The 24,019-nt window shown below is 38.5% G+C and overlaps 1 protein-coding gene across 3 annotated transcripts; it reads right to left on the bottom strand.

Annotated features, from left to right (window-relative positions):
- Positions 1 to 1,420: 1,420 nt before the first annotated feature.
- pklr (pyruvate kinase L/R) lies at positions 1,421 to 23,989 on the bottom strand. Of its 3 annotated transcripts, none has more exons than XM_008431631.3 (12): positions 23,891 to 23,989; positions 16,321 to 16,485; positions 11,749 to 11,840; positions 11,491 to 11,622; positions 8,631 to 8,817; positions 7,823 to 8,096; positions 6,507 to 6,657; positions 5,677 to 5,829; positions 5,414 to 5,580; positions 3,211 to 3,277; positions 1,940 to 2,054; positions 1,421 to 1,861 (listed from the first exon to the last, which is right to left on the bottom strand). In XM_008431631.3, the coding sequence occupies exons 2-12, from the start codon at positions 16,457 to 16,459 to the stop codon at positions 1,758 to 1,760; spliced, it is 1,581 nt and encodes a 526-aa protein (XP_008429853.1). In that variant the 5' UTR covers positions 16,460 to 16,485; positions 23,891 to 23,989; the 3' UTR covers positions 1,421 to 1,757. The 3 variants fall into 3 exon arrangements, with proteins under 3 accessions (XP_008429853.1, XP_008429852.1, XP_081473169.1); XM_008431630.2 differs by lacking the exon at positions 23,891 to 23,989 and adding an exon at positions 21,874 to 21,990; XM_081617043.1 differs by lacking the exon at positions 23,891 to 23,989 and adding an exon at positions 18,801 to 18,871.
- Between the last annotated feature and the right edge of the window lie 30 nt (positions 23,990 to 24,019).

Here is a 24,019-nt window from a genome sequence, read left to right on the forward strand (position 1 = left end):
GTCAGACATTAAATCACATTATACCCGCATACTAAAATTATTTATAATTGATAAATGCCAAAATAATGAGGATAGCTTTTTTCTTTTCTATTTTCTTTTTTTTTTTTTTTTTTTTTACAAATTCAGAAAATAGGTTCAACATCTTCTAAAGTTTATGACCTTGGACAGACATTTTGAGTTTCCTTCCAAAAACTTTTCATTATCGTTTGCTGAGATTTTGACCCATTCCTCCTGACAGAACTGCTGACGAACCTGAAGCAGGTTCGGACCGAGCTCAGAGGTTTGTGCAAATCAGATTTCATCTGTGTCTATTCAATAGTGTCTATTCAGAACTTTTACAAGAATATGAAAATGTGAATAGTTTCTGGTCAAATTCAGATTTGTTAATCCAGATAATCAAAAGAACATTGATATCTGAACTGCAAACCCTGGCAGTGAACAGAAAAAGTGGGAGGATGATGTTTAATTCACATTCAGCAGGAAAATATGTTAACCTACTCTACTCAGATTGTCGCAAAATTCATGCACAACATTAGCAACAACTATAAAAATGTCCAGACAATATATTATTTTAGGATGAAGACCTTTGGGTGTATTCACCGATTACTGGAGATATGCAGCAGCTGAATTATGAACTCACACCCCCCAGTCTTCACCTGGTAACCATGCAAGGATGAGAGGCTATAGATGACGGACAGATGCAATAATTTGATATTTTCCTCATTTTTTTGGATCAACATGTTATGACCACAACCATGAGTTTATCAGTAAGAACTTTTTTCTTTGGCATATTTTCTGGTATGAGTTATGAAAGCTTTTACTTTTGCCAAGTTACTATTATCAATTTTTATTCTTGCATTAATTTTTTCTCATTTTGAAGTGCTTGAGTTTTGTTTCTACTCTTTGGTTTTGAGTTCTTTTAACACTAATTTTGCACAGACTCGTTTTCCTGACTCCTGAGTTTCTCTCCTTGTTTATGTGTTATGGTTGTGTTTTGAACCTTGTATCTTTGTATAATTCTTCATTCTTTTAAGTCTACGTTTGCAGATTGTACAGCGTATTCTTAGAAGAGATAAATGCAAAAGTCCTTATGGATTAAAGATCATTTGCTAGAAAGAATATGGCTCACAGAGGAAGGAGAGAGGTTGTGTGTTTGCAGATGGAGGATGGAATGAACTGCAGAAGAGGATTCATGGGAATGTTAGATATGCAAACACACTAATAAAAGAAAAGGAGGAGGAAGAGGAGGAGGAGGACGACATCTCTAGACGAAACGATGCCACAAACTGGATCATTAGTGGAGAGGAAGATCATCTCTGTTGATACAAAGGAAATTCCCAAAATGTTTTCAGTATATCCCACAGAGCTGTTTATATTTGCTAAAAAAATGTTTGAAGAGAAATAGGCTCAGAAATGTGAGTAAAATTCTTATCGTTATCTTTATTAATAGTAGCAACGTGTTACATGGACAGAAACACAGAAAATCAGATTTTAATGCATAAAGAAGCTAAAATTAGCTTCAGTTAGCTTCCTGACAACAATGAGAGGAGAGGTCAGCCGCAGTTCAAGCTTCAAGTTTTATTTGAAGGAGTCATTCATCACACATGAGACCAGCTTCAGCAGTGCACATTTCCTCGTAATACCTTAAACTGCAACAGTGCTGTAGTGAAAACCACATTCACCAATTACATTCACCTTAAAACCTTCCCAGCGCAGACTGGGGGTCAGATTTAGGATCCGGTATGGAGGCATAGCGGCTAGACGCTCACTGCCCTCATGATGTTGGTGTGACCGGATCCTGGGATCCAGCCCGTCACCACAATCACCATGTCTCCCGACTTGAAGAATCCCCTTGCCTTCCCTGCAGAGAAATGCGAGTGGAAATGATTTAAATTCAAGAGGAAGGTGATGGGAGCAAACATCAGTCACACACACTGACCTATTTCCATGCCAAAGTTGACCCTGTTGTCAACATCATCGGCCCAGACGGGAGCAGGAAGAGGGTGGAAAAGAGCAGGAAAAACGCCTCTCAGCAGCTGGGACTGACGCGCCACCTGAGGAAGATGCAGTCAGCCATTTGTGCTCTACTTTAAAATCTTTGCCCTTCTAGTGTTTGGATTTGTTCACACTCCTACAGCCTTTTCAGAACAAAACAAAAAACTTCTTTATTATACTGGTATATTTTTAAGATGGGCAAACATGAAGCGATCTGTAATTTTAAACTGAAAAGGGATTAATCATGTTTTTGATAACACTTGAAGATGTGTGTGTAAAATTGACACGAGACTGTTGTAAACATGACGTAACATCAGTCATGAACATGAAGAAGTCTTTATGAACGTTTATGACTGTTGTCATGAAGTGTCATTCGGTAAATAAAGACACTTTTAATGCAAAGTTGACACTTTTAATGAACTTTAATGCATTAAAAGTGTCATTATTTGCTGAAATATAGTTACACCAGTCGTAAACATTTACAAAGACTCCTTCATGTTCATGACTGTTGAGTCATTTTCATGTCTCATGTCAGTCTTATGCTCACCCCTTCAAATAAAGAGTTACTTTTTTTTTAAACAGTGCAATTATTATTTGGAAATAAAAGCTTGAAAAATGTGGCATTCCCAGGTATTACATGGCACCTTTGGTTGTTCTGCTTGAAGTTGAAACCTTCTAGTCTTCTGCAGCCTAGAGGAGTGTCAAAATCCTTATTGATGAAATTACCTAATAATAAATTGTTAATAATATAACTCTGTCAGCATTCGATGAGTAATTCTAAAAATGTAATATTTTGCATCCTTTAATGCTGAAGTAAAATGGCACCATACACATAAAAACTGATTTGAATTGACTGATATAATAATATTTAAGTAAACAACTTGAAGTTCTATTTCTAATATTCATGCTGTGCCAGATTCGGCCCGCGGGCCTCGAGTTTGACACTTGTCCTCCAGAGGGTTTTAGAAGATTAAATATGTTTTTTTTATAGGATTCCAGGTTTTATCTGCAGATAACTACTTTAATTTTCACTCTGATGTGTCCACACCGTCAATATTTACAGCAACAGACAGTGAGAGTAAATAATGACTGTATCGCACATTGCTCAGTTTTTTTTTTTTTTTTTTTAAAGATGGATGACTCATCAACAATTAAGCTGTAATTTAATCCGAGACAAATACACAAGTTTTTATCTCAGAGTTGATCAAAGTTTACCTGAGGGCTTCTGGTGACGGCGATGATTGGACAACGAGGCCGGTATCTGGACAGGAGGTGCGCCGACCTGGAGAAAAAGGTGGAGAGAAGGACAGAACATTTAATTAAATATATGGAAGGTAGATTTTAGGGTTGTTTAGCACAGATCATTCATTTAACTTCACTGTGTCTCTTCTAAATCTAATGGTTTCCATAAGTCTAATGTAAGAGAGGAACAACAGTCTGCTCTCAATTATCAGATGAGTTTATCATCTGATAATTTCAGGTGATTTGTGTCTGAAGCTTTAATGCTGGAAGCAAAGGTTCTCTAGTTTTCTTCCCATAACACTCCCATCTGTTGTCTGCTGCTAAGGCAGATGATGAATGTAAATCTGAAAAGTGTTTGAGGCACCGGAAATATTTGTGATATTTGCGCTTATTTATGTCGGTAAATGCGACTTTTATTACTCACTGTGTAGGCCATGGACTATAATCTGACATCAATTTAGGCTGAGGCAGTTGTTTAGCACAAGTAAGAAAGTTTTTTACATTTTTTGATAAAAATCTGCAATAAATCTCCAATTATGTATTAGTGAAAAAAAGTGAAGGAATTTGTTAGTTTTCTGTGAATTTCCAAGATAATTTGTAAGAAACTGGAGGGACTGATATAATTTGGCAGTAAACAGATAAAAACTGAATTGATTTGATTGATAAAATGATATTTAAGCACACTTAGTGTTTAGTTTATAATTTAGAGGGCCGCATAAATCACAGTTGAATCCTGATTTCTTTTTGAGTTTTTGTTTTTCTCTGTCATGGTCTGAATGACATCTAGTTATTAAACTCCAAATCTTTTGCCTTCTTCTCTCCCTGAACTCCTGGTCCTAAATTAGTTGATCCTGGACATGTCAGAGGTGTGAAAATAGTGAATTTGCAACTGAAATAAAAGTTTATTTTGCCTTCAAATGTCTGCCTCTCATTGCCAGAGTCTGATTTGGATCCTTTTTCCTGCCATCATGGAGTGAGATATTTGTCTTCAATCTGGTGCCAGATCTGTCGCTGTTCTTGCTTTGCCCATCTGAGGCACCCAGCAACCATGACATAATAAGAAACGACCAGCATCTGTCATTTTAGAAAAGCTGACTCATTTATCTGCAGTGAGAGTTACTCAGATTCATTTGTTGGGCATTTTTTACTGGCAGAAATAAAACATTTTCACCAACCAACACCCAATTTCTTATATGCTGAGCACAGTGTGCATAAAATTATGACAATTAAGGGAACCTTTTCTGAAAAAAAATCACATTTTACATGTTTTTGTATTTTCATTTGGGTCTTAACTGCTTCTAAAAACAGCCGAAGTGCTTAAAAAAAATAAATAAATAAATAAAAAACACCCAGTACTTTCCTTACAATAAGTTAATGGTTTTATGTGTCTGGAGAATTATCCGTTTTAAAAACCTCCGAAATGTAGCAAATCAGCACGCGTTGCGCCGTTACCTAGCAACTCCAGCAAAGCCCAGCCCGTCACCTAGCAACCCAAGTGGAGTTCCAGCACGTTTGCTCAGCTGGTTTTACTGATGTACAAAGCTGCTGGAAAAGACATGTGTGTTGTTGTTGTCTTACAATCCAGAAACCCCTTGCTGCATTCTTGTTAATTGTGCTGTAGGCTCCATCTCTGCTTTTCAAAGATGCACAGTTGTAAAATTGTTTGTTTGCAGCCGTTTAAACATGCCATTGTAAACGTTGAGTTGGGGGGGGGGGAGCAGCAGCTTATTTGAATTTAAAATTACAAGAGGCCCTTAAAGCAACTCATTCTGGCAGAACTGACCAGACTGAAATCCCATTATCTAAGAATGATTTTGTACAAAAAATATAAAGAACATCATTTTGTTATAGTCCTAACCTGTTCAAGGAAGCATAATAGGTCATTTTAAAGCCTTAGAGGTGCAGAAACTCACCCAAAGGTCCAAGAAAATTCAGCAAATTGTGACATTGAGAGGCTCTAGATAAAATACTCAAGGCAGTTGCATTGTGGTTGTGTACATAGATTTGGTAACACATCTAAGAGTCGTGTCATACTGGTGATCTGAACTTTGGCGTATAGGTTAGGATTGTCATGACAATAAGTTTCTGCCTAACAGAGATTGAACGAAAAGTGAACAGATATTTAAGGAGATGTAAAGTAAACACAAACTTTTATGCAAGTGGGGCGACGGCTTACCTGCCGCTGGTGGTGAGGACTATAATTGCCCCTGCACAGCATTTGAAGGACGACTCCACGGCTCCAATTGCAGTGACTTCTGTGGGGTCAGAGGACAGAGGGGTGAGCCGGCGCAGCTCCTCGAACAGCTGCTGGTGGTAGATGGCGGCCTCAGCTTCCCTACAGATCTAGCGTCGAGCAAATGTGAACAGCAAACAGAAGAAATGAGTGTTTCTAATGGGAATGAAGCAAAACGGACCAAACTTGCACACTGTGAGACTCACTGAGTGCATCATTGCTACTGCCTCTAGAGGAAACTGTCCCTTGGCGGTCTCCCCAGATAACATCACACAGTCGGCTCCGTCGAGCACGGCGTTGGCCACGTCGCTGCTCTCCGCTCGGGTCGGCCGTGCGTGAGAGACCATGCTTTCCAACATCTAAAAACACATTAAGCGCACAATTTCTCACCTTTACAGAATCTTAATCACAGATTAAAACACTGATGAAACAGATAATGTGGTAAAATATCCAAGAGAGGAAGTAGGGGGTTTTGTAGATAGATTGCACAACAATGAAAGGGAAATAAGAGATCATTCATGCAGAGGCAATCAAGTATGAACTTCAAAGATCATTAGTAGCGAACCGGGCACGAAACGACACGAGTCAATAAGACGGGCAGGCGGTTGGAAAATGAGACAGCTTGCAGCGTCGCCTAACAGAGACCATATTTTCTGCAGCAGCATTTAGGGAGCTGCAGATAACGCTGATTAGTGTCTGGGTGTGTGGGTGCCTTTTGCAAGCTTAGGTCTCGAGTAGCAAACCTGCTTTAACGCTGTCACTACGAGTCAAGAGCGGGAGCATAAACAAGATGCAGCACTGTGACTCAACATGGCTGCAGGAGCGTGGAAGCATGTGTGTCTCTGGCTGGGTTTGTGCGAGAAAGATGAGACGGGTACGAGAGAGAAATTACATATTGGTGCATTAAGCTGGAGGAGAAGGTTAATCAGCGTCTTTAATGCAGGTTTCCACTGACTTGCTTGATGTTGGACAAGCTAAAGCTGCCGTTATTTGATCACTTCCACGTCCTTTCACGTGTCTACGATTGCGCTCTGACCTGTGTGGCACAAATGACGGGCTTTCCAGCAGAGTTGCAGCGCCCAATCATCATCTTCTGGGCGATGAAAACTTTCTCAGCAGGGATCTCAATTCCCAAGTCACCCCTGGCAACCATCACACCATCACTCTCCGCCAGGATCTCCTCAAAGCTGACACAGAAATAAAAACCGTCAGGAGGACAAATGCTTCTTCTGGAAGAAATAAAGTATATTTTAACGCATCTGAAACACGTAAAATTTGTTCATGAAGTCGGATATTTGAAAATAAAAAAATAATACTTATCAATTACATGAGAAAACACAGAATATTAATAATGAACTGTATTTAAACAAGATGTAATACAATTCAAATTTAATCTCTACTCAAATTTGACTTTAGTTTTTAAAAGATATATAATTTATATTTCATTAAAAAAATAACTTAAATGCATGAATTCTAACAATAAACAACCATGAATCAATTAAAAAAAAAGTTTTATAAATAAAATTATTTCCTGACATCACACAATTGATAAAAAACCAAAAAAAAATGAATAAAATGAAAAATAAATGTATTTTCACAATAATTTAAGATATACTTAAAAGAATGGTTAACACAGGTTGTAATAAAATAAAATAAATAATTTTCTAAACAGCTTGTATTAAATTAAAATAAATGATTTATAAGCTTTAAACGCAAGAAAAAGCAGTAGGAAATAGTTTATAGAATTACAAAAACCCTTTATTGTCCCACAAAGTGGACTTTTTCTGTGGAACAGCAGCAAAGTGACAGGCAATACCAGCAAAAAGACTCAGACAGACAGAAAATATAAAAAATATTTTCAAAATCATCATAAAAAGTAAAAATATTGTACAGCAAGGGCATATTTTAACATAAACTCTCTGTAGTTATAAAATAAAATACTCTAATCCAGAGGAAAGTGCAACAGTTGGTTAATTAGAAAATGTACAAAATGTGCGTTTCTCTCTGAGCATTAAAAGATGGAGTCAGTGTAAGTAAAGCTGGGTGTGTTAACATCGTCAGTTGCCAGGTGCAGCAGAGCATCAGATAAGTAACGCAGGCAGCCGAGGCATGACATAAACTGTGTCTGATCTTTTTAATGGCAGCAATAACTTACACAGACAACCACACCGCTCGCTTATCAAACACGTCAGCTGACAAACGATCCTCACTTCCAGGCTGATGGAGAGCGGCAGACCACCATCAATTACAGATTTATGAGTCCTGTCACCGTCTAATTACTAGACATGCTGCCTGCCGATTCTGTTGCCCAAATGGTTTCACTTTAGAATCACATTATGCCAACTTACTTACTTCTTAACTCCCTGTCTGCTCTCCACCTTGCTGATCACTTTGATGTGTCGGCCGTGAGGCCCCAGAGCCCGACGCACGTCCTTCACATCCTTGGCCGAACGGATGAAGCTGGCGAACACGATGTCGACGCCGTGAGACACCCCGAACTTCAGGTCGGCCTCGTCCTGCACGCTGACCGCCTGCATACCGATCAGGTCGCAGCTGGGCAGGTTGACGCCTTTACGGCTGCAGAGGACGCCGCCGGCCTCCACCACCGTGTCCACCCAGTCCGGACCTGCAGGAGCAAGACCAGCATGAAGCCTAGAGGATAAGAGTAATAACGCTGCTGCAGACCTTCAAGATTTAAGTCTCTGGGTGGAAGAATGGGTCAAAATCACAGCTGAACAGCGCGTGCAGCTTAAAGCAACAAAGGCTTTTGTAATAAATATCAGTAAACATGTTCAATACCTTTTCCCTGTGTCATTTCACATTATTACACATTACTTAATTTCTGAACTTATTTGTTTTGATTTCTTTCTATGTATGGATTATTTAGGTTGTTATCAACACCTAATGAAAATGTCATGTCAATAGCAAGATTTGAAATATGTTTACTAAGAATGATGTGTTCAATATTTATTTTACCTGCTGGATACAGGATGACCATATTTGTACACACGTGTATTTACAGAAAAACTAAGTTTAAAGCCAATACTGAAAACAAAATATCAACATTTTTGATGACTAGTGCATTATTTTAGTTCTATATGTTGCTGTTTTTGACTTTCTGCTTGCGTTTAAAAAATGTGGATATTAAAATGCATGTTACCTATTTCTACTACTTTGAGTGCAAGCAAGCCATCATCGATGTAAATCCTTTTTCCCTTTTCCAGGACTTTAGGCAAGTTGGGATAGTCCACCCAGATTATCTTCCCATCTGTCTTGTCTTTGTCACTCTCTGCGGTCACGACTCGCACATGGCTGCCCTTCACCAGCTCCACCTCTTCTTCCACTTTCTGCACAAAAACACAGGCATAAAACACAAATACACACACACACACAAAACCTGACAGGGACTGACAGACTGGAAAAACATTTTTAGAAACCAGAAGCACGTTTGTCATTCTTCTGCCAAAACTTGTAGATGGGAGGAGTTGACATGAAATGGCGTCAAAATCTCGATAAAATAAATCACAAATGGACACATTCCAGAAGGAAGCTCCAGTTTTCTTCAAAATAAATATTTATTTTAGTGTCCACATGGTGTCACTCGGAATATTTGCCTCACGTGCAGCGTCTTTCCCCTGCATTTAAATCGAACTGACGCCTGTTTTTGTCAAGTTCGCACCCTGTCAGGATCGCAGCCTGAGAATGATTGACTTCAAAGCTGCAGGGCTTTGACAAAACTTGTTTCACAACATAATGCAAGAAGTCAGAGAAGCGCTGATGTTTTATTCACCAAGCATTAGGAGCATAAATAACAATCAAAGTACCGGTAAGGGAACAGCCACATTATTCTGCTTTGTTAATAAGTGACAGCGAGTGAAAAACAGCAAACAGCTGCATTAAGCTACAAGTTCTGCAATATCTATTCTGAAAACTACTGTGCTAGTTATCTGGCTGCGCTTGTATAGTGCTTCATAAAGTCTCAACCAAGGAAACAACAACAAAGTGACTGAGACAGAAGAAATAGGGGTTCGAACCAGAAACCCACCAGATACATGAAGAACCTCTACGACTGCAACAGAATGAATAAACAGGCAAAGTTTGCTCGAGTTGACTGGCTGTTAAAGGGCAACCATAAACTATTCCTGGACATCTGAATCAACGTCCTGGACATTGCAGGGTTTAATTTTCTGCTTTTCCAACTTCCTTACAAGAACCAGCCGAACAAGAGGTGGAGATTCAGCTTACAATGTGTGATTTTCTAAATTTACTAGTTTCTCTCTTGGATAAATGCAATCGTCTCAGCTGATGTTTGTGTAAAGTTGCTGTTGTGTTGAGTTGCTTCATTCTTCAGGCACCATTAGAGGAAACAATAATCCTTGCACACTAAACTGCATATTGCTGATTATCATTAACTGCTAGTATAGTTAAAATAACATCTAAATGTGTATACCTCTTCTCATATATGATCTTTCAATGTCAAAGTTGAAGAAAAGGAGACAGACCACTTAAATTTTTTCACATTTCATCATGTTGCAACTGCAATCCATTTTATTGGGATATTTATGTGATAGATCAATATAAAACACTACACATAAATTGTAGTGTGCATTTTTATTCAATATAAAACCACTTTTTGCTACAAGTCTCTAGGGTTATTATGGCTCTACCAGCACAGGTTTGCCTGTTCTTTTCAAAAATAACTCCAACTCACTCAAATGGAGAACATCTGTGAACTTACACTTTCAAGTCTTGCCCTTGCCACAGATTCTCCTTACGATCTGCGTCAGGACTTTGACTGGACCATTCTAATGTGAATTTAATTTGATCCAAAACAATCCATCATAGCTCTGCCTGTATGTTCAGGTTGGTGTCATAAATATGCAGCATGGTTGGTGTTGTGTGTTCAGGGTGATTTGTGCTCAACATTGCATTTTGCATGCAGGCCAGATAGTTTCATTTTATTATAGTTTCTTCTGATCAGAGAACCTTCTATGTGTTTGCTGAATCCCCTACATGACTGCAAATCAAAGCTTTTTACAGCTTTTCTTTCTGAAGAGTGGCTTTCTTATTGCCTCTATCACCCAAAACATCCAGATTTGTGGAATTTAATGGGTAATATTCTCCAATTCTCCTACCTGAGCGATGTAACTTTGCAGTTCCTCCAGAGTCAATGACATCTTGTTTCTTTCTCTGATGCTAATGCAGGATTTTCCTCAGTGTTTTATAAGCCTGGCGGGCCACCAGGCTTTCCTTGTGCTCCCACCAGGCTTAGCATTGTTCATTTAAATGTTTGCATTTTTTAAGTCTTTATAGTTTGTGTTCAGGTGTTAAACTTAAAATAACACATAATTATCAGGTGATATTTTCAAATTTCCTGTCAACTTTAAACGTATTTTAACTCAAAACCACAGTGGGATGAATGACTGCCAACCACCAGGAAACCTTGCTAATGCTCTTTTTGCTCTTAGCAAAATTTCATCTACAAAAAAAATGAAATGCACACAGTTCACATTTTAATCTGCATAAATATCCTTTCCTTCACAATTTTGTGCTACTTTGTGTTGGTCTAACACATAAAATGCACTGAAGTTTGGGGTACAGACATGATAAATAGCAGAATAGCTTATCAAGTCCTGTAGATATGGTGTGAACACGAAACACAAAGAAAATAAAAAGACAAAAAGCAGAAGAGCAGGAGACTTGGAAGCAATTTAATCTTCCAGACAAACTGTTAAACTGATTCATGAGGCACACGAAGCGGGGATCACTTTTCACACAGTGCATCTTGTCAGCTAATCAAGGCATGAGGAGTCTGCCAACACCTTGGAGGTATTTGTTCTGCACAGTAGGCTGAAGGCAGCAGAATCACAAACACAATACAATGATGATGAAAATGCTAAGCAGCTCACGCCCACAGCTGTTGTTTCTCCAACAGAAATAACAACCTGTAACAAACCGCGGCGCCAGGGAGAAGAGATTTCCTGCACTTCTTTATTGATAGACGGGTGCAACACACTCACCCCTTTCACCAGACCAGAGCGGATCTCTGGGCCCTTCGTGTCCAAAGCAATGGGCACCGCTCGATAATACAAAGGGTCAGATGTTATGGTCTCCACTGCCTCCCTGATGTTTTTAATGGTCTCGCTGTGATACTAGAAGGCAGAAAACGAGAGTAATTTACGACTGAGTGCAAATCCAACAGCATGACCGTAGTGTGCAGGCTGTTGGATTGTGAAATGGGGAGCAGAGGAAAGCATTAATCACTGCGATTCACGCACTTCATGAGATCCATGGGAGAAGTTTAGACGAGCGATGTTCATCCCCGCCTTGACCATCTCCTGGAGCTTCGGGACGGATCGAGATGCTGGGCCTGAGAAACGTCGCAGATCATAATTAGAGCAAGAAACTGATCACCAATCAAATGAATCAGTTCTCCATCTTATATTTTCAATAAATGAAGTTTATTTTATATCAGGTTTTCCAAATAAGTTCTGCTAAAGACCATCTAAAACCTGCAGGACACAAGGATCCCTGTTTTACGCCTTTTCTAAATAAGAAATACACACAAATATTTTAAAAGCATACACAACAGGTTTTTTATGTTATTTGCTCATTTATAAGAATTTCAGAAAAATGTTGCAGCGTCAGGAAATGACTGTATACTGCTGGTTTTCTTGACTTTTTTGACTATTTGTTGATGTAGTTCCTGTTTTATTTTGGTGTTGCTTCCAAGTTACTGTCTTGCTTTTGGTTTTGTATTGGGACATGCTGTGTGTAATTAGTTTCCTCTGTTTCCTGTTTTGTCATTTCCTTTTGCCATCCTTCCTCAGTTGCTCCTTTGCAGCTGTTCTGCATTGGTCAAGCACTTCCCCTGTTTCCACTCATCTCTGAATTTGTAATCTCAGTTTTTATCCTCTCCTTTCCGGATTATTCTACTACTGATCAATTGGTTTGGTCTTGTCTGCCTCTTTAGCGCATTCACACTTTTGGAAAGGCAAAAACCGCCTGAAGCGAGCGTAAAAACCTTTTTGTAAAATTGAGGAAGTTATTTTGAATTTTGCAAATGTTTTCTAAACCGTCAAATGAGCATTAATTAAAACACGACTATTGTAACATTTAAAAGGTTTATGTACTTCTTTATTAGTGTTGCGTTTCCTCTTCATGTTACAACATTTTCAAAGGAACCAAGTTGATTTACTTTTTTATTTTACCTTATCCTCCATTTTCCAGTGGCTTTATGTTAGCAAGGCTTCTAACATCTATTTTTGAGTGGAGTTTGCAGTTTTTGCTAAGTGCTTTCATTGTTTTTCTCTGGCTGCTCGGTTATCCTCCCACAGGCCAAACATAACCCGATCACAGTAAACGAGAACACTAAATTAGCTGTGGGTGTGAATTACTGTCTGAGTTGTTTCTTCAGCTGCAGTAAGTCTGTTCATGCTTAAAGTGAAACTTCAAACTGTTGGAGTCTCTTAACGAGGCTGGGATCCAGGAAGGTTCAACAGACCAAGACTCTGATGGCTGGACACTTTCTCCTCTGATTTAATCCCTCATTTATTCATTCCTCAATTTTGAAAAAGAAATTAAATGAGAAGGGTTTCAGTATGAAACTTCAATCTAACTTAATTCAGTTGGAATGGCAGATTTTATGCTTAAAGGTTAAATCACCTGAAAATCTTAATAGCATGAAATATCAATAAATCCCAGCTGGTCTTTCTATTTTCTTTGGAAGCAAATAGAAGAATCTCTCCCAAAAAGAAACAAGCATTAGCAAAACCGCCTGTTTTAAACAGAAAACTAATTATTGTCTTGACATTAAAGACCTTGGCAACAGGAAAATATTGAATTAACGAGCAGCTAAACACTGGCAACAGTTTTTTTTTTTTTTTTACAATAATAATAAAATTATGACCACCTCCATGAATAACGTCCGCCATGCTTGTGGTTTTCGCTGTTTATGTTGAGCCCTTAAAAAGAACTAAAAAACGCACATAGACTTTTGCATTTGTGCAACTTTATTAAACAAAATCCACGGTTTGAGTTCTCTCTCTACGGGTCATGAACTTTCTACTCCCATCATGCACTGGGTTGCTCTTAGAGAAACATTATTAAGACAAAAATCTACAAAAAAAATTTTTAATTGTTTTAGTACATATTTAATCATAAATACCAAAGGCTAAATAAAATAACCAATAAGATCAATATGCCTATTAATTAAATATTATCACGTTCCTAACATATTTTCAGGTCTATACATTTATGTCTAATCTCTGACCGTGAATCCATCGCTCTTTGGATGAAATGTGACGTCATCGTTGATACTTGGGTCGCTTTGAAAAACATCAACATAGGAAAGAGTTTTCTGTCTAATTTGAATAAAAAATAAAATTAGATGTACATCATATACTTTATTTTACAGTTTTTCTCTTAATTCCACCCAAAATCAGTAAGATTAAGTTAGTGAACATTTCCTCTGTTGGTAAATAGCTGTTTCATTTTCTTTTTGACCTCGATGTCTGAGCCAAATGAACAACAGATGTTGATTCCAACATTTCCCATCCAGAACATGTGTAGGATTTGTTTTAAGAGGAGGTTTTATAGCATTTCTGCAGACAGATCTTGGAGTTTGAGTGGTGTGGTGTTTTTCTCTGAGAAAATGTTGGTAGGCATTATCAGTGAGACTTTCAGCTGCTTCCATTCACTGTTGCTTAAACAACCTCTGGATTTCTTACTAATATAAAGTGTAGTGAGACAAGGGGTTGATGCAAGCCCATTGTAGTACACCAGTTCTTCACATAACTATACAAAAACAAGCCCAAGTCTGATTCAGTTACACAATGCCCAAATCAATCAAATTGATTTAATTACAGTCCAGTTTCATTCAGCATCAAATTGCTGCAGTGCAATATTCATCCCTATTATTCTCATCATTCATTCCTCCCCTTCATTCAACTTCTCTCTCCACTGTTTAGCAGAATAATTGTCCAGGTTATTTGCCTGCAAGACTCTCCAAACTGATTAAAGCTGCAAACTTCATGGTTCTTTTTGTAAAGTAGATCTCCTTTCTGGGCGGATTTGTTGGAAGCATATGTTGTTGCACAGCCTGGCTTTATAATTCAATACTAATGCTCCTTTCACAGATGTGCATTCAGCCATAAGTCATCTCCACCACTGAGCCCAACTGGGTTTATGTGCTTTTTGTTCTGTCTGCAGCGTATCTGCTGTTCTGCATAGAGGAAGCTCTGTCCATAACTATCCCAAATCATTTTAGGGGCTGATTCAACAGACCAGAGGAACAATCTCCACTTTCTGTGCCTAAATTATTTTTAATACCATATTTATGAATTAGATTAGCAGAGGTTTTAGACTGGCAGAGCCTAATCTTCCCATAAATTATTGGACGGAGTTAATCACGTTTAGTGGTTCTGATCTCAAGCAGGGATTTCTGTCCCTGAATAATTTTTAATGAATGTCACAGAGATGGCATGTTAGTAAAAGTCTGTCTCTGGGGATGTTTAAACTGATATGATGTTAAAGATAACTCACTTTAACCATTGTTTGCTTCCAACGAGCAAATTTATACATGCAGGTCCAAATATGTGAAGCACCGTTAGTAAAATGTTCTTTATAAATAAACCTTGTCAGGACATTGTAGCCATCAATAAGATCCTGACATATTATCTGGTTGGATTTGTAACAATAAACAATAAAATTTATTGATTTCTTATCACAGATCCAGCATTTTGCCAACCAGAGAGCATCTGGTTTGTCCAGGTGAGCAGATTCAAATTGCAGTCAAGCTGCTGAAGCTGTTCATTTTGGAGCTTGTTTCTTGTAAACATAAAAATCAAGAACAATTTTGGACTGAATAAAGAAGGCCAACATAAAATGAGACCAAAAAACTGGTGGCCAACACCTAGAAGTCAGAAATGTTTCAGTAAATGACCAATTTCAATTATCTTTACTAATTCTGCAGGAGTATGCTCTCTATATGTTTAACTCTGTATGCAGAGGTTTGATCATAAGCAAGTCCACAATTAAAATTTAAACTTGTGCTTTTAATTCCCAGTTTTCTAAATTCACTGAAAGTGTGTGTTGTGAGCTCATTCCTCCCTGAAAAATTGAATAAATCATTGCAAGTCCAATATTAAGACTCTCATTCCCATGAATAAAAACATCTGACATTAGCTAGACTGGAGGTTTGGTAAAAATGATGTATTGTGCCTTGCAGAAAGTTTTTAACAGAACACAGAAATACTTTAAAAGTTAATGATATTTCCTAATTAGTCAAGTGAAGACTCAAAGAAAATAAAATAATCTGAAGAAGTGAGTGGCAGTGGACATTGTGTCTGTTTTTAAGACAAGCGTTTCGATTTACCAAAAACCTTCAGCCAAGCCTGGAAGTTTCCCATAAAGAGCATAAACCTGTGCAACACCCAGTCTTGACTGTTTAAAATAATGAAAGTGTTTTGTTGGATCAAACTCAAAAATGTTGAAATACAAAGCAAAAAATTATTATTTTTAAATTAAACACAGAGCAAATTTGCTGTTTGAGACCAATCTGACTTTTTGTCTGTAAACTAAGAAAGTAGATAATAATCAGTTCCATGTATTTATTCTTCTTGATGAGGAAGAATACAAAAAACTAACAGGAAAAAAAACCAAGAGTAACTTTTACTTCAAACTATTCTTCTCATTTTCTGATGACTTATTGCTGCAACTCCTGATCAACAAACTCTGCCAGCGCGCTGACAGCTGGACATGTCTGTTGTGACAGGAAGTCGGCCATGACAGCTGCCAGAAAACGAACCTAAGAGCCCAAACCCGCCGTCTGGGCCGGTTGTGACACCCACCGATGGTGCAGATTATGCTGGTGTTGCGGGCCGTGATCGGCTCTTGGTCGATGTCCAGCAGGCAGAGATGCTCCAGGAAGGTGTCAGCCATGCTGGCGTCCAGCTGCTGGCGCTGAATGAAAGAGTCCGGCATTGTCATCACATCCGAGTAGCGCCTGATGAGAGCTGAGGGGACAGGGAGAGCGTCATCGTCAGAGGGGAGAAGCTAATCGCGGAAGCTCGGCTGCGAACTCCAGCTGTGAAAATGAACGAAGGGTGCAAAGTGATATCTGGATCAGCGATAAACGAAGAATGATCGATTTCTAATTTTCACCGAGACGCTGGTCTGACATTAAAAACCACCTGCAGGGGTCACACAGGATTACATGCTGACATTCATCTGTGTGTAGCAGCTGATAATATGAGCAACACGCCACTGCTCTGCAGACATTCTTTGATGAGCACTTAAAGGGCATCTGAAAACTGAGAGTACAAAGGTAATAAATGAGGTGAGTTGTTCAAAGCAAAACGTTTTCCAGGCGACTAAAAGGTGCACAAGACATTTGTTGTAAAATAATGTTTCCCTCCTCAGTGGAGCAGAACGTCAGAAAATGATAAATGGTGCGTTCAAGATGCTCAGGGAAGATATGATGGAACAATGTGGTTTGTTGTTTTTGTTGTCAGAGTGATGTTCTGAATGTCTCAGAGGAAAAGGAAAATAAATCTTCCATCTGTTAGAAATAAAGTGGTAAAATGAAGAAAAAGCATCACAGATTAACTCAGTAACAAAGCTTCACATACAGCGGAGTGTAAAACTTACACCCCATAAACTCACATTTTGCTTTGCTACAAATGCGTCACAAAATACTAGAAATGTATTTTTCCACATTAATTTGCTGATCAAAACTGAAATGTGTGTCTGCCATTTGTATTTGCCCCCCTCTACTCTGCTACTCATAAAAAAGATAGTGTTGCCGGTTTTCCTGAACAAAGTAATTTAATCCCAGTATAAATCCAGCAGTCAGAAACACAATGGATATTAATGCGTTAGAATGGTCTAGTTAAAGTCCAGATATTCATCCAGCTCAGTTAACCCTAAAACAAATTCCCAAAGACTCAGAGCTCTAATCACAGCAAATTATATTTCTACAAAGCATTGAACTGAGCAGGAGGGTGTGAGCCACACTTTTCAGATTTTGTTATTGCAGAGACAACAGAAGGGAATATGTAACCTTTTCCTTCCACTTTGCGATTATACGCTAATTTGTGTTACTCTATCACACAAAATCAAAATAAAAAACACGTCTAACTTTGAAAAACACTTTGTGCACATCACTACTAAGGCTCCTGGTCATCCAGCAGCTCTTACATATGTCTACTTAACGCACCTAATGCTTAAAGAAATGAACTAATAATATGCAAATCTGGTACTTTTGCTTTGAACTGCTTCAACACAAGAGACCCACTTCATTTGGGGGCACAAATCATGTTGCTACACCCGCTTTGGAACAAGCTTAAAAGCACCAAAGTGTGTTTTAAAGAGACTGAAAGAGTAGAAGCTGCTTCTCTATGCGACTAATAAAAGCTTCCTGTTTTTCATCACAGCAACGGTTTTGTTATTGCAGCTGCAGCAGATGCACAATAAGATCTGCATTCGTGTTCACGTCTGTTTGTGTCCCCCCAACAAAGACGAGTCTGATGCTCGTTTTTCTTCCAGCTGGACCTCTGGTTTCTGTCAGAGAGAAAAATTGCCACCGGCCTTGCAGCCTGGCGTTCAACATGTAACATCTGTTTCTAAGAAAACTGCTCCATGTTTCTAGAAAGCATCGATTTGAAGTTTGAGTTTGCACTGGCAATGGCTGGTCTTCTGTTTGCTTATCTCTGCTTTTCATTCGTCAATGCAAACAATCTGATTCCAAGAATTTTTTTTAGAGATCCCGTCTTGTTATTTTTAGACTAAAAATAACAAGACTTAGTAGTTAGTGGTACTCAACATGCTATCTTCCATTGCTGGTGAAGAGTTAACAGATTAAGCCAGAAAACTTGGCTCCGGTTTTTTATGCGGAAGCCATCTGGAGCTTGATGAAGGGATCGATCTCAAATAATTGAATCCATTTTGAAGGATGTCACAGCCAGTTGGGCCTGTGTGTTTTTTTTTTTTTCTACAGTAGTAAAAGCCTAATACGGGCTATGAAGATGAGTGGGCAGAACTGACAGACAAGGTCAGTGCAAACAACACGACAGGGTGTGAAGAGGTGAGGAAAGAGGGCGACAGGAGGCAGGCTGCGTTTATAAAAACAAGGAGGAAACAGAGGAACTGCATCTGCATTAGTTCTGACACTCCATCAGTGTCCTCTACGCTCAACGGGCAGGTAGCCTGGAAAACTCCTGACGGCATCTGTTGTCTAGGAGCTTTGCAGCATAATATGAACCCCCAAAGCTCCCCCATCCTGCAGATTCAGAATCTGTCAGTTTCCCCTGTTTTTGCTTCCTCTCTGCACCTCCCTGTGACCCAGTTCTGCCGCTCTGCTGCACACATCATCACAGGTCCCACTGAGATCCTCCTCCCTCAGACCCGTCCTCTCTCACATGGAGATGTGCGCACGCACCTGAAAACACACACATCGATTCCTGTTCTTGGAAGGCTGGTTATAAATAAAGCACAGCTTGGGTCAAAGACACCGGAGTTACAAAACACGAGTCTGGCCTGAAACACCATGACTGATAAAGAGTCTAGACGAAGTATTCACACAACTTCACTTTTCCACCATTTGTCATATGACATCCCAAAGTTACAGTGCATTTATTGAGGTTTCATGAACAGAGATGGTAGTGCATAACAGGAAAATGTAAATAAATATACGTGAGTTTATTTGGTTTTCATGTTTTACTTCTGAAAAATATGTCGTGTGTTTGTTTCCTGTATCGATGCTAAAAACATGCCTGAGAATGCCTACAAACAGTTCAAGTCTTGGCACCGATTCTCAAGTCTTGACTGTGACTGGGCCATTTTAAAACATGAATGCGATTTGATTTAAGCCATTCATCTGGTGTTTCTCTCCTTCTAGGAAGTGAGTCTTTGCCTCAGTATGAAGTCTTCTAAGGTTTTATTCCAGGACAGTATTTAGCGTGAATAGAGTCGTCCCCTTAGCATGATGCTCTCAGCACCAGCTTTCACAGTGAGGGTGATGAGCTCAGAAAGCTTTAAAGTGTTAGTTATACCCAAGAAAATAGATATTAGGTACATATTAGGTAGTGCCGTGTTTTTCAAAGTGGGGGCCGTGGTCCCTTGGTAGCTCTAGGAGTAAAATAATGCAAAACATAAAAACTTTGTAATCATACATCTTTAAAAGCAAAATCAAAAAGTAAAACACTTTATTTGAAGGGGTGTGCATAAGACTGTCGTGACACTGTCATAAACATGACATAACATCTGTCAGGAACATGAAGGAGTCTTTATGAATGTTTATGACAGTTGTCATGAAGTGTCATTCGGTAAATAATCACACTTTTAATGCAAAGTTGCTCTAAAAGTTGCATTGAAAGTCCATTAAAAATGCCAGCTTTGCATTAAATTATCATAATTTACAAAATCATGCAAAGTTGGAACTTTTAATGGATTTTTAATGCAACTTTTAGAGCAACTTTGCATTAAAAGTGTGATTATTTACCGAACGACACTTCATGACAACTATCATAAACATTCATAAAGACTCCTTCATGTTCATGACAGGTGTTATGTCATGTTTATGACAGTGTCATGTCAGTCTTATGCACACCCCTTCAAATAAAGTGTTACCGCAAAATCTAATCTGTTTCTCCATCTTTATCATAAAAGTATAAGTTAAAATTATTTATTGAAATGATACTAAAAACATGCCAAAAGGTGATTGTTTGTACGTATTTTGTAGCATTGTTTGCGGGTTCTTTAAAGGGGGTCCCTGGACAGAAGCTAATGCTACAGGGGGGTCCATGGCACAGTAAAGTTTGTGCACCCCTGAGCTAGGGCACCTCCTATCACATGTTTGATGTGTCCTCTAAACGCAAAATGTGACATCTGATGTCTATTTTTTAATTACTAAAAGCCAGATGTGCATAGTGTACTACTTATGGTCACTCATGCAAGTAGGGCCACACTACTCCCTTACTGGGTTTTCCACAACAATCAGTTTTATTGCCTGTTTTTAAACCTTTAAATTGACTGGCGCCTCCACACCTGAGTGACCTTTTGACTCTACATACTGCAATCCAACCACTTAGTTCTGCTGATGCCTGGTTTTTCTGATAGCTGCTCCTAAAATGTGGAAAGAGTCACCCCATGCACACATTTTTTTCATAGTATAACATGGGTTTATTTCAAGGTAAATTCTTTATTTTATTACTTCTACAACCCCTTTAAAAGACTATTTTTAAAGGGACGGTGCTTTTGTAAATAATTTGCTTTTGATCAGATTTTTCCACCAACTCTGCAGCTCCTCCAGAGTTACCAGTTATTTTTCCAATTACTCTCTAAGTTGAACCACAGTGCCATGGCAGTTTTGTACCAAACTCTCTCCATTTTCAGAAGATAATCTGATAGATCACTGATCTATGAGATGCTTAAAGCTCAGGATATCAAACAATTTATAACCCAACTTTAAGATTCTCTGCTTATTTTCCCTTTAACTATCTGCTGTGTTTCTTGGTGATTCCATTTGTTCCCCAATGCTCCCTAACAAACCTCTAAGTCAGGGGTGTCCAAAGCCAGTCCTCGAGGGCCGGCATCCTGCATGTTTTAGTTCTCTCCCTAGTGGTTCTAACAACCTTCTCAGCAAGTCAATGTTCTCCTTAGGCCTCTAATGGGCCATCATTTAATGCAGGTGTGTAAAACCAGGGAAAGAACTAAAACATGCAGGATGCCGGCCCTCAAGGACCGACTTTGGACACCCCTGCTCTAAGTTCTTCAAACTAATAACACTCTGATTAAATTAAGGTAATTGGCAGTACTGAAGTTCATTTATTGGTAGAAGAAGCTTTTCAGATTTTTTATTCAGAAACGTTTTGAAAACCATGTGTCATTTTGGTTTGTCCTATAAAATCTGAATAAAAACACAAAGTTTGTGGCTAGTTTGTGAAAATTACTGTGTTCTAGGTTATGACTAATTTTGTGAGGCACTGAATATAATCAGATGGAAAAACTAGTTTCTGCTCCAACACTGACCATCAAACCGACTAAAAAAAACCAGCATCATTAACATGCAATACAACAAACTGATGCATTTCAAACTTTAAAACATGTTGTTGATTGAATTTGGTCAAATCTTTTATTCACCATCAAATAAGGAAACACATGCAAATTATGTACATTTTAAGAAGTCATGTTGCACTCCCCATAGATTGTGAGTATAATTTATTCTAAAAGCTGCACAGCATCTTTACGTAATACTGTTGCTATTGTTAAGCTTGTTTTTTAAAATATTTTTATCACTTCAGGACCTTTTCATATGAACCTACATGTCTGATGCTGAATTTCCCCTCTGTGGGATAAAAGAAAAATGCTATTTCTACTGTATTCTAAGCGACTGATCAACTTACCCATTTTCACAAAACCATTCACCCAGCAGCTCCAATCCTCGTTCTAATTTGTTGCTTTTATTTGTGTAATTTATCCTTCTCAGTTACAAAGTTGTGCGCTCGTCCTTCACCGAGTCCCGTCTCACCAGAACGAGACTCTTCGATCAGTTTTACCCTCTGACCCCCCGTCTCCTCTCTCCTCCCACTCACATCACACTATTTGCATTAGTCCTGAGTGGGTCAATATGATGCTAAAACTGTCAACGCTTTGAGTCAATATACCTAGATTTACTGCCAAATAATGTCAATCAGTCCCTCCTGCTTCTTTAAAATTATTGTGGAAATCCATGGAAAAGCTTTTTGCGCTTACAATTGAGAGTTTATCAGATTTTTCTCAAAAGTTGTCAAAATCTTTCTTACTTGAAGTAAACAGCTGCCTCAGCCTTAACTGATGTCAGATTTTAGTCCGTAATCAATACAGTGAGGAATAAAAAGTTGCAATTTCTGTCATAAATAGGTGCAAATATTGCAAATATTTCCAAATTAGTACCACAAAAACACAAAATCCTGGAGGGGCTGAAAAGATGTTCAATTATGTTATTTAATTTGAAGTATTCATTGATATTTTAACACTTTGTGAACAGGTGTTATCAACGGCCCTTTAAGAGCATTCATGATCTTAATTTGGCCCAAAACAAAAATGAGTTTGACGCCCCTTCCCTACAGTATAAAACTAGAAACTGCTGCATAAATTGAACCTTACTAAAGTTATGTTTTAACGCGTCTTAATTGTTTTGTTCATCGTATTATGTTGATTTATCTGTTGACATATTGACAGAAACAGCACAATGAATGTTGTGGAATACTAAAGAGTTTCCTACTTTACAGCAGCAGCTGGTTTTGAAGAGTTGCTTGGACAAGACAAAATGTCCTAAGAAGCTACAGATGTTTTTCAGAAGGCCACAGAAAACGTTTGACTTTAAATAATAGAGAAAAGTCATTCCAATCAGTCTGAGTTCTGACAGCAATTTAGGAGATTCATTAATCTCAGGGTACCCAGAAAGAAGCAGGCATGCACAGGGGGAACAAGCAAACATGTAGAAAGATTTGAACCCACGACTTTAAATGCTGAACGGCAACCACACACCTTGTAGTCAACTTAATTAAATTTAACATACATATTACAAAAAAATTCACTACATTCACACAAAAATCAAATCCTTTACGTTCCGTATTATTCCATAAACACGATCTGCTGCTATAAAGTAATTGGAAACATTATAAGTATAGAGCTGTTTTTGATATTAAAAACAACATTTTGACCCAATCCATGCATTTTTCTCTTCAGGTTCATTTTTATCGCTAGATTGTTAAAAGGTGTTTCAACTAGGAGACTTTTTTAACAAGCGTCTCTTGCGTAAAAATAAAAACTCGCAATATTTTTTTTTTTTTTTTTTTTTTTTTTTTGCATTTCAGTAATTTTCCTGCAGGTTTTGTTTACACTCGAAACAGCAAATTGCCGTTGAAGTATAAAAACCCAAACCCCCGCTGCGTTAAGAAATTAGGCGAGACGTGTGTGTAATAAATGGCAGCTGAACGAGGTTTTCCATTCATAAGCACAGTTTACTCTGCTGAGTGGTTTCCACGCACAGTCACGCACCGTCCCACCCTGATGCAACGTGTAAATCTTTAACTTAAACAGACCTTTGCTCCTCAAACTGGAAGCCTAGTCTGCAACCTGAGCCTGCGCAACGTCACAAAGGAGCTAAAGGCCGCCGTTAAAAATCAAAGTCGGTTTGAATTTAATATGAAAATGTGACGCTGAAAGGAGATATACCAGGAAATCTTTCCGTGTTTGACTTTAACCCACTTTAAAAGGAAAAAGACGGCCAAGAAAAAAAAAAAGGATAGGTATATCTCCAACCAGCAGAGCTACCTTTTAAATAAAGTAAACAATCCAGGAATGTTTCCTACATTACTGACCATCACAACAGATTCATTCACAGTTTGAATCTTGAGAGCGGAAAAAATGACCAACCTGTTAGACGCCGCAAGAGGCAGGTAAAGACTGAAACGTGAGAAGGAAGTAGAGGGGAAAAAATATTAACGGGGTGTGTCAGGTGTGAGCTTTAGCGCCATCTCATGGACAGAAATGACAAGAGTCACA

This window comes from Poecilia reticulata, chromosome 16, assembly GCF_904066995.2.
Source record: "Poecilia reticulata chromosome 16, P_reticulata-male-v2, whole genome shotgun sequence".
Taxonomy (NCBI): domain Eukaryota; kingdom Metazoa; phylum Chordata; class Actinopteri; order Cyprinodontiformes; family Poeciliidae; genus Poecilia; species Poecilia reticulata.

Coding starts and splice junctions, on each gene's coding strand:
- pklr (XM_008431630.2), bottom strand. Junction 8,818..11,490: donor GCTCTGGTCTGGTGAAAGGG/GTGAGTGTGTTG, acceptor GTTTTTGTGCAG/AAAGTGGAAGAAGAGGTGGA. Junction 8,097..8,630: donor ACTCAAAGTAGTAGAAATAG/GTAACATGCATT, acceptor TTGCTCCTGCAG/GTCCGGACTGGGTGGACACG.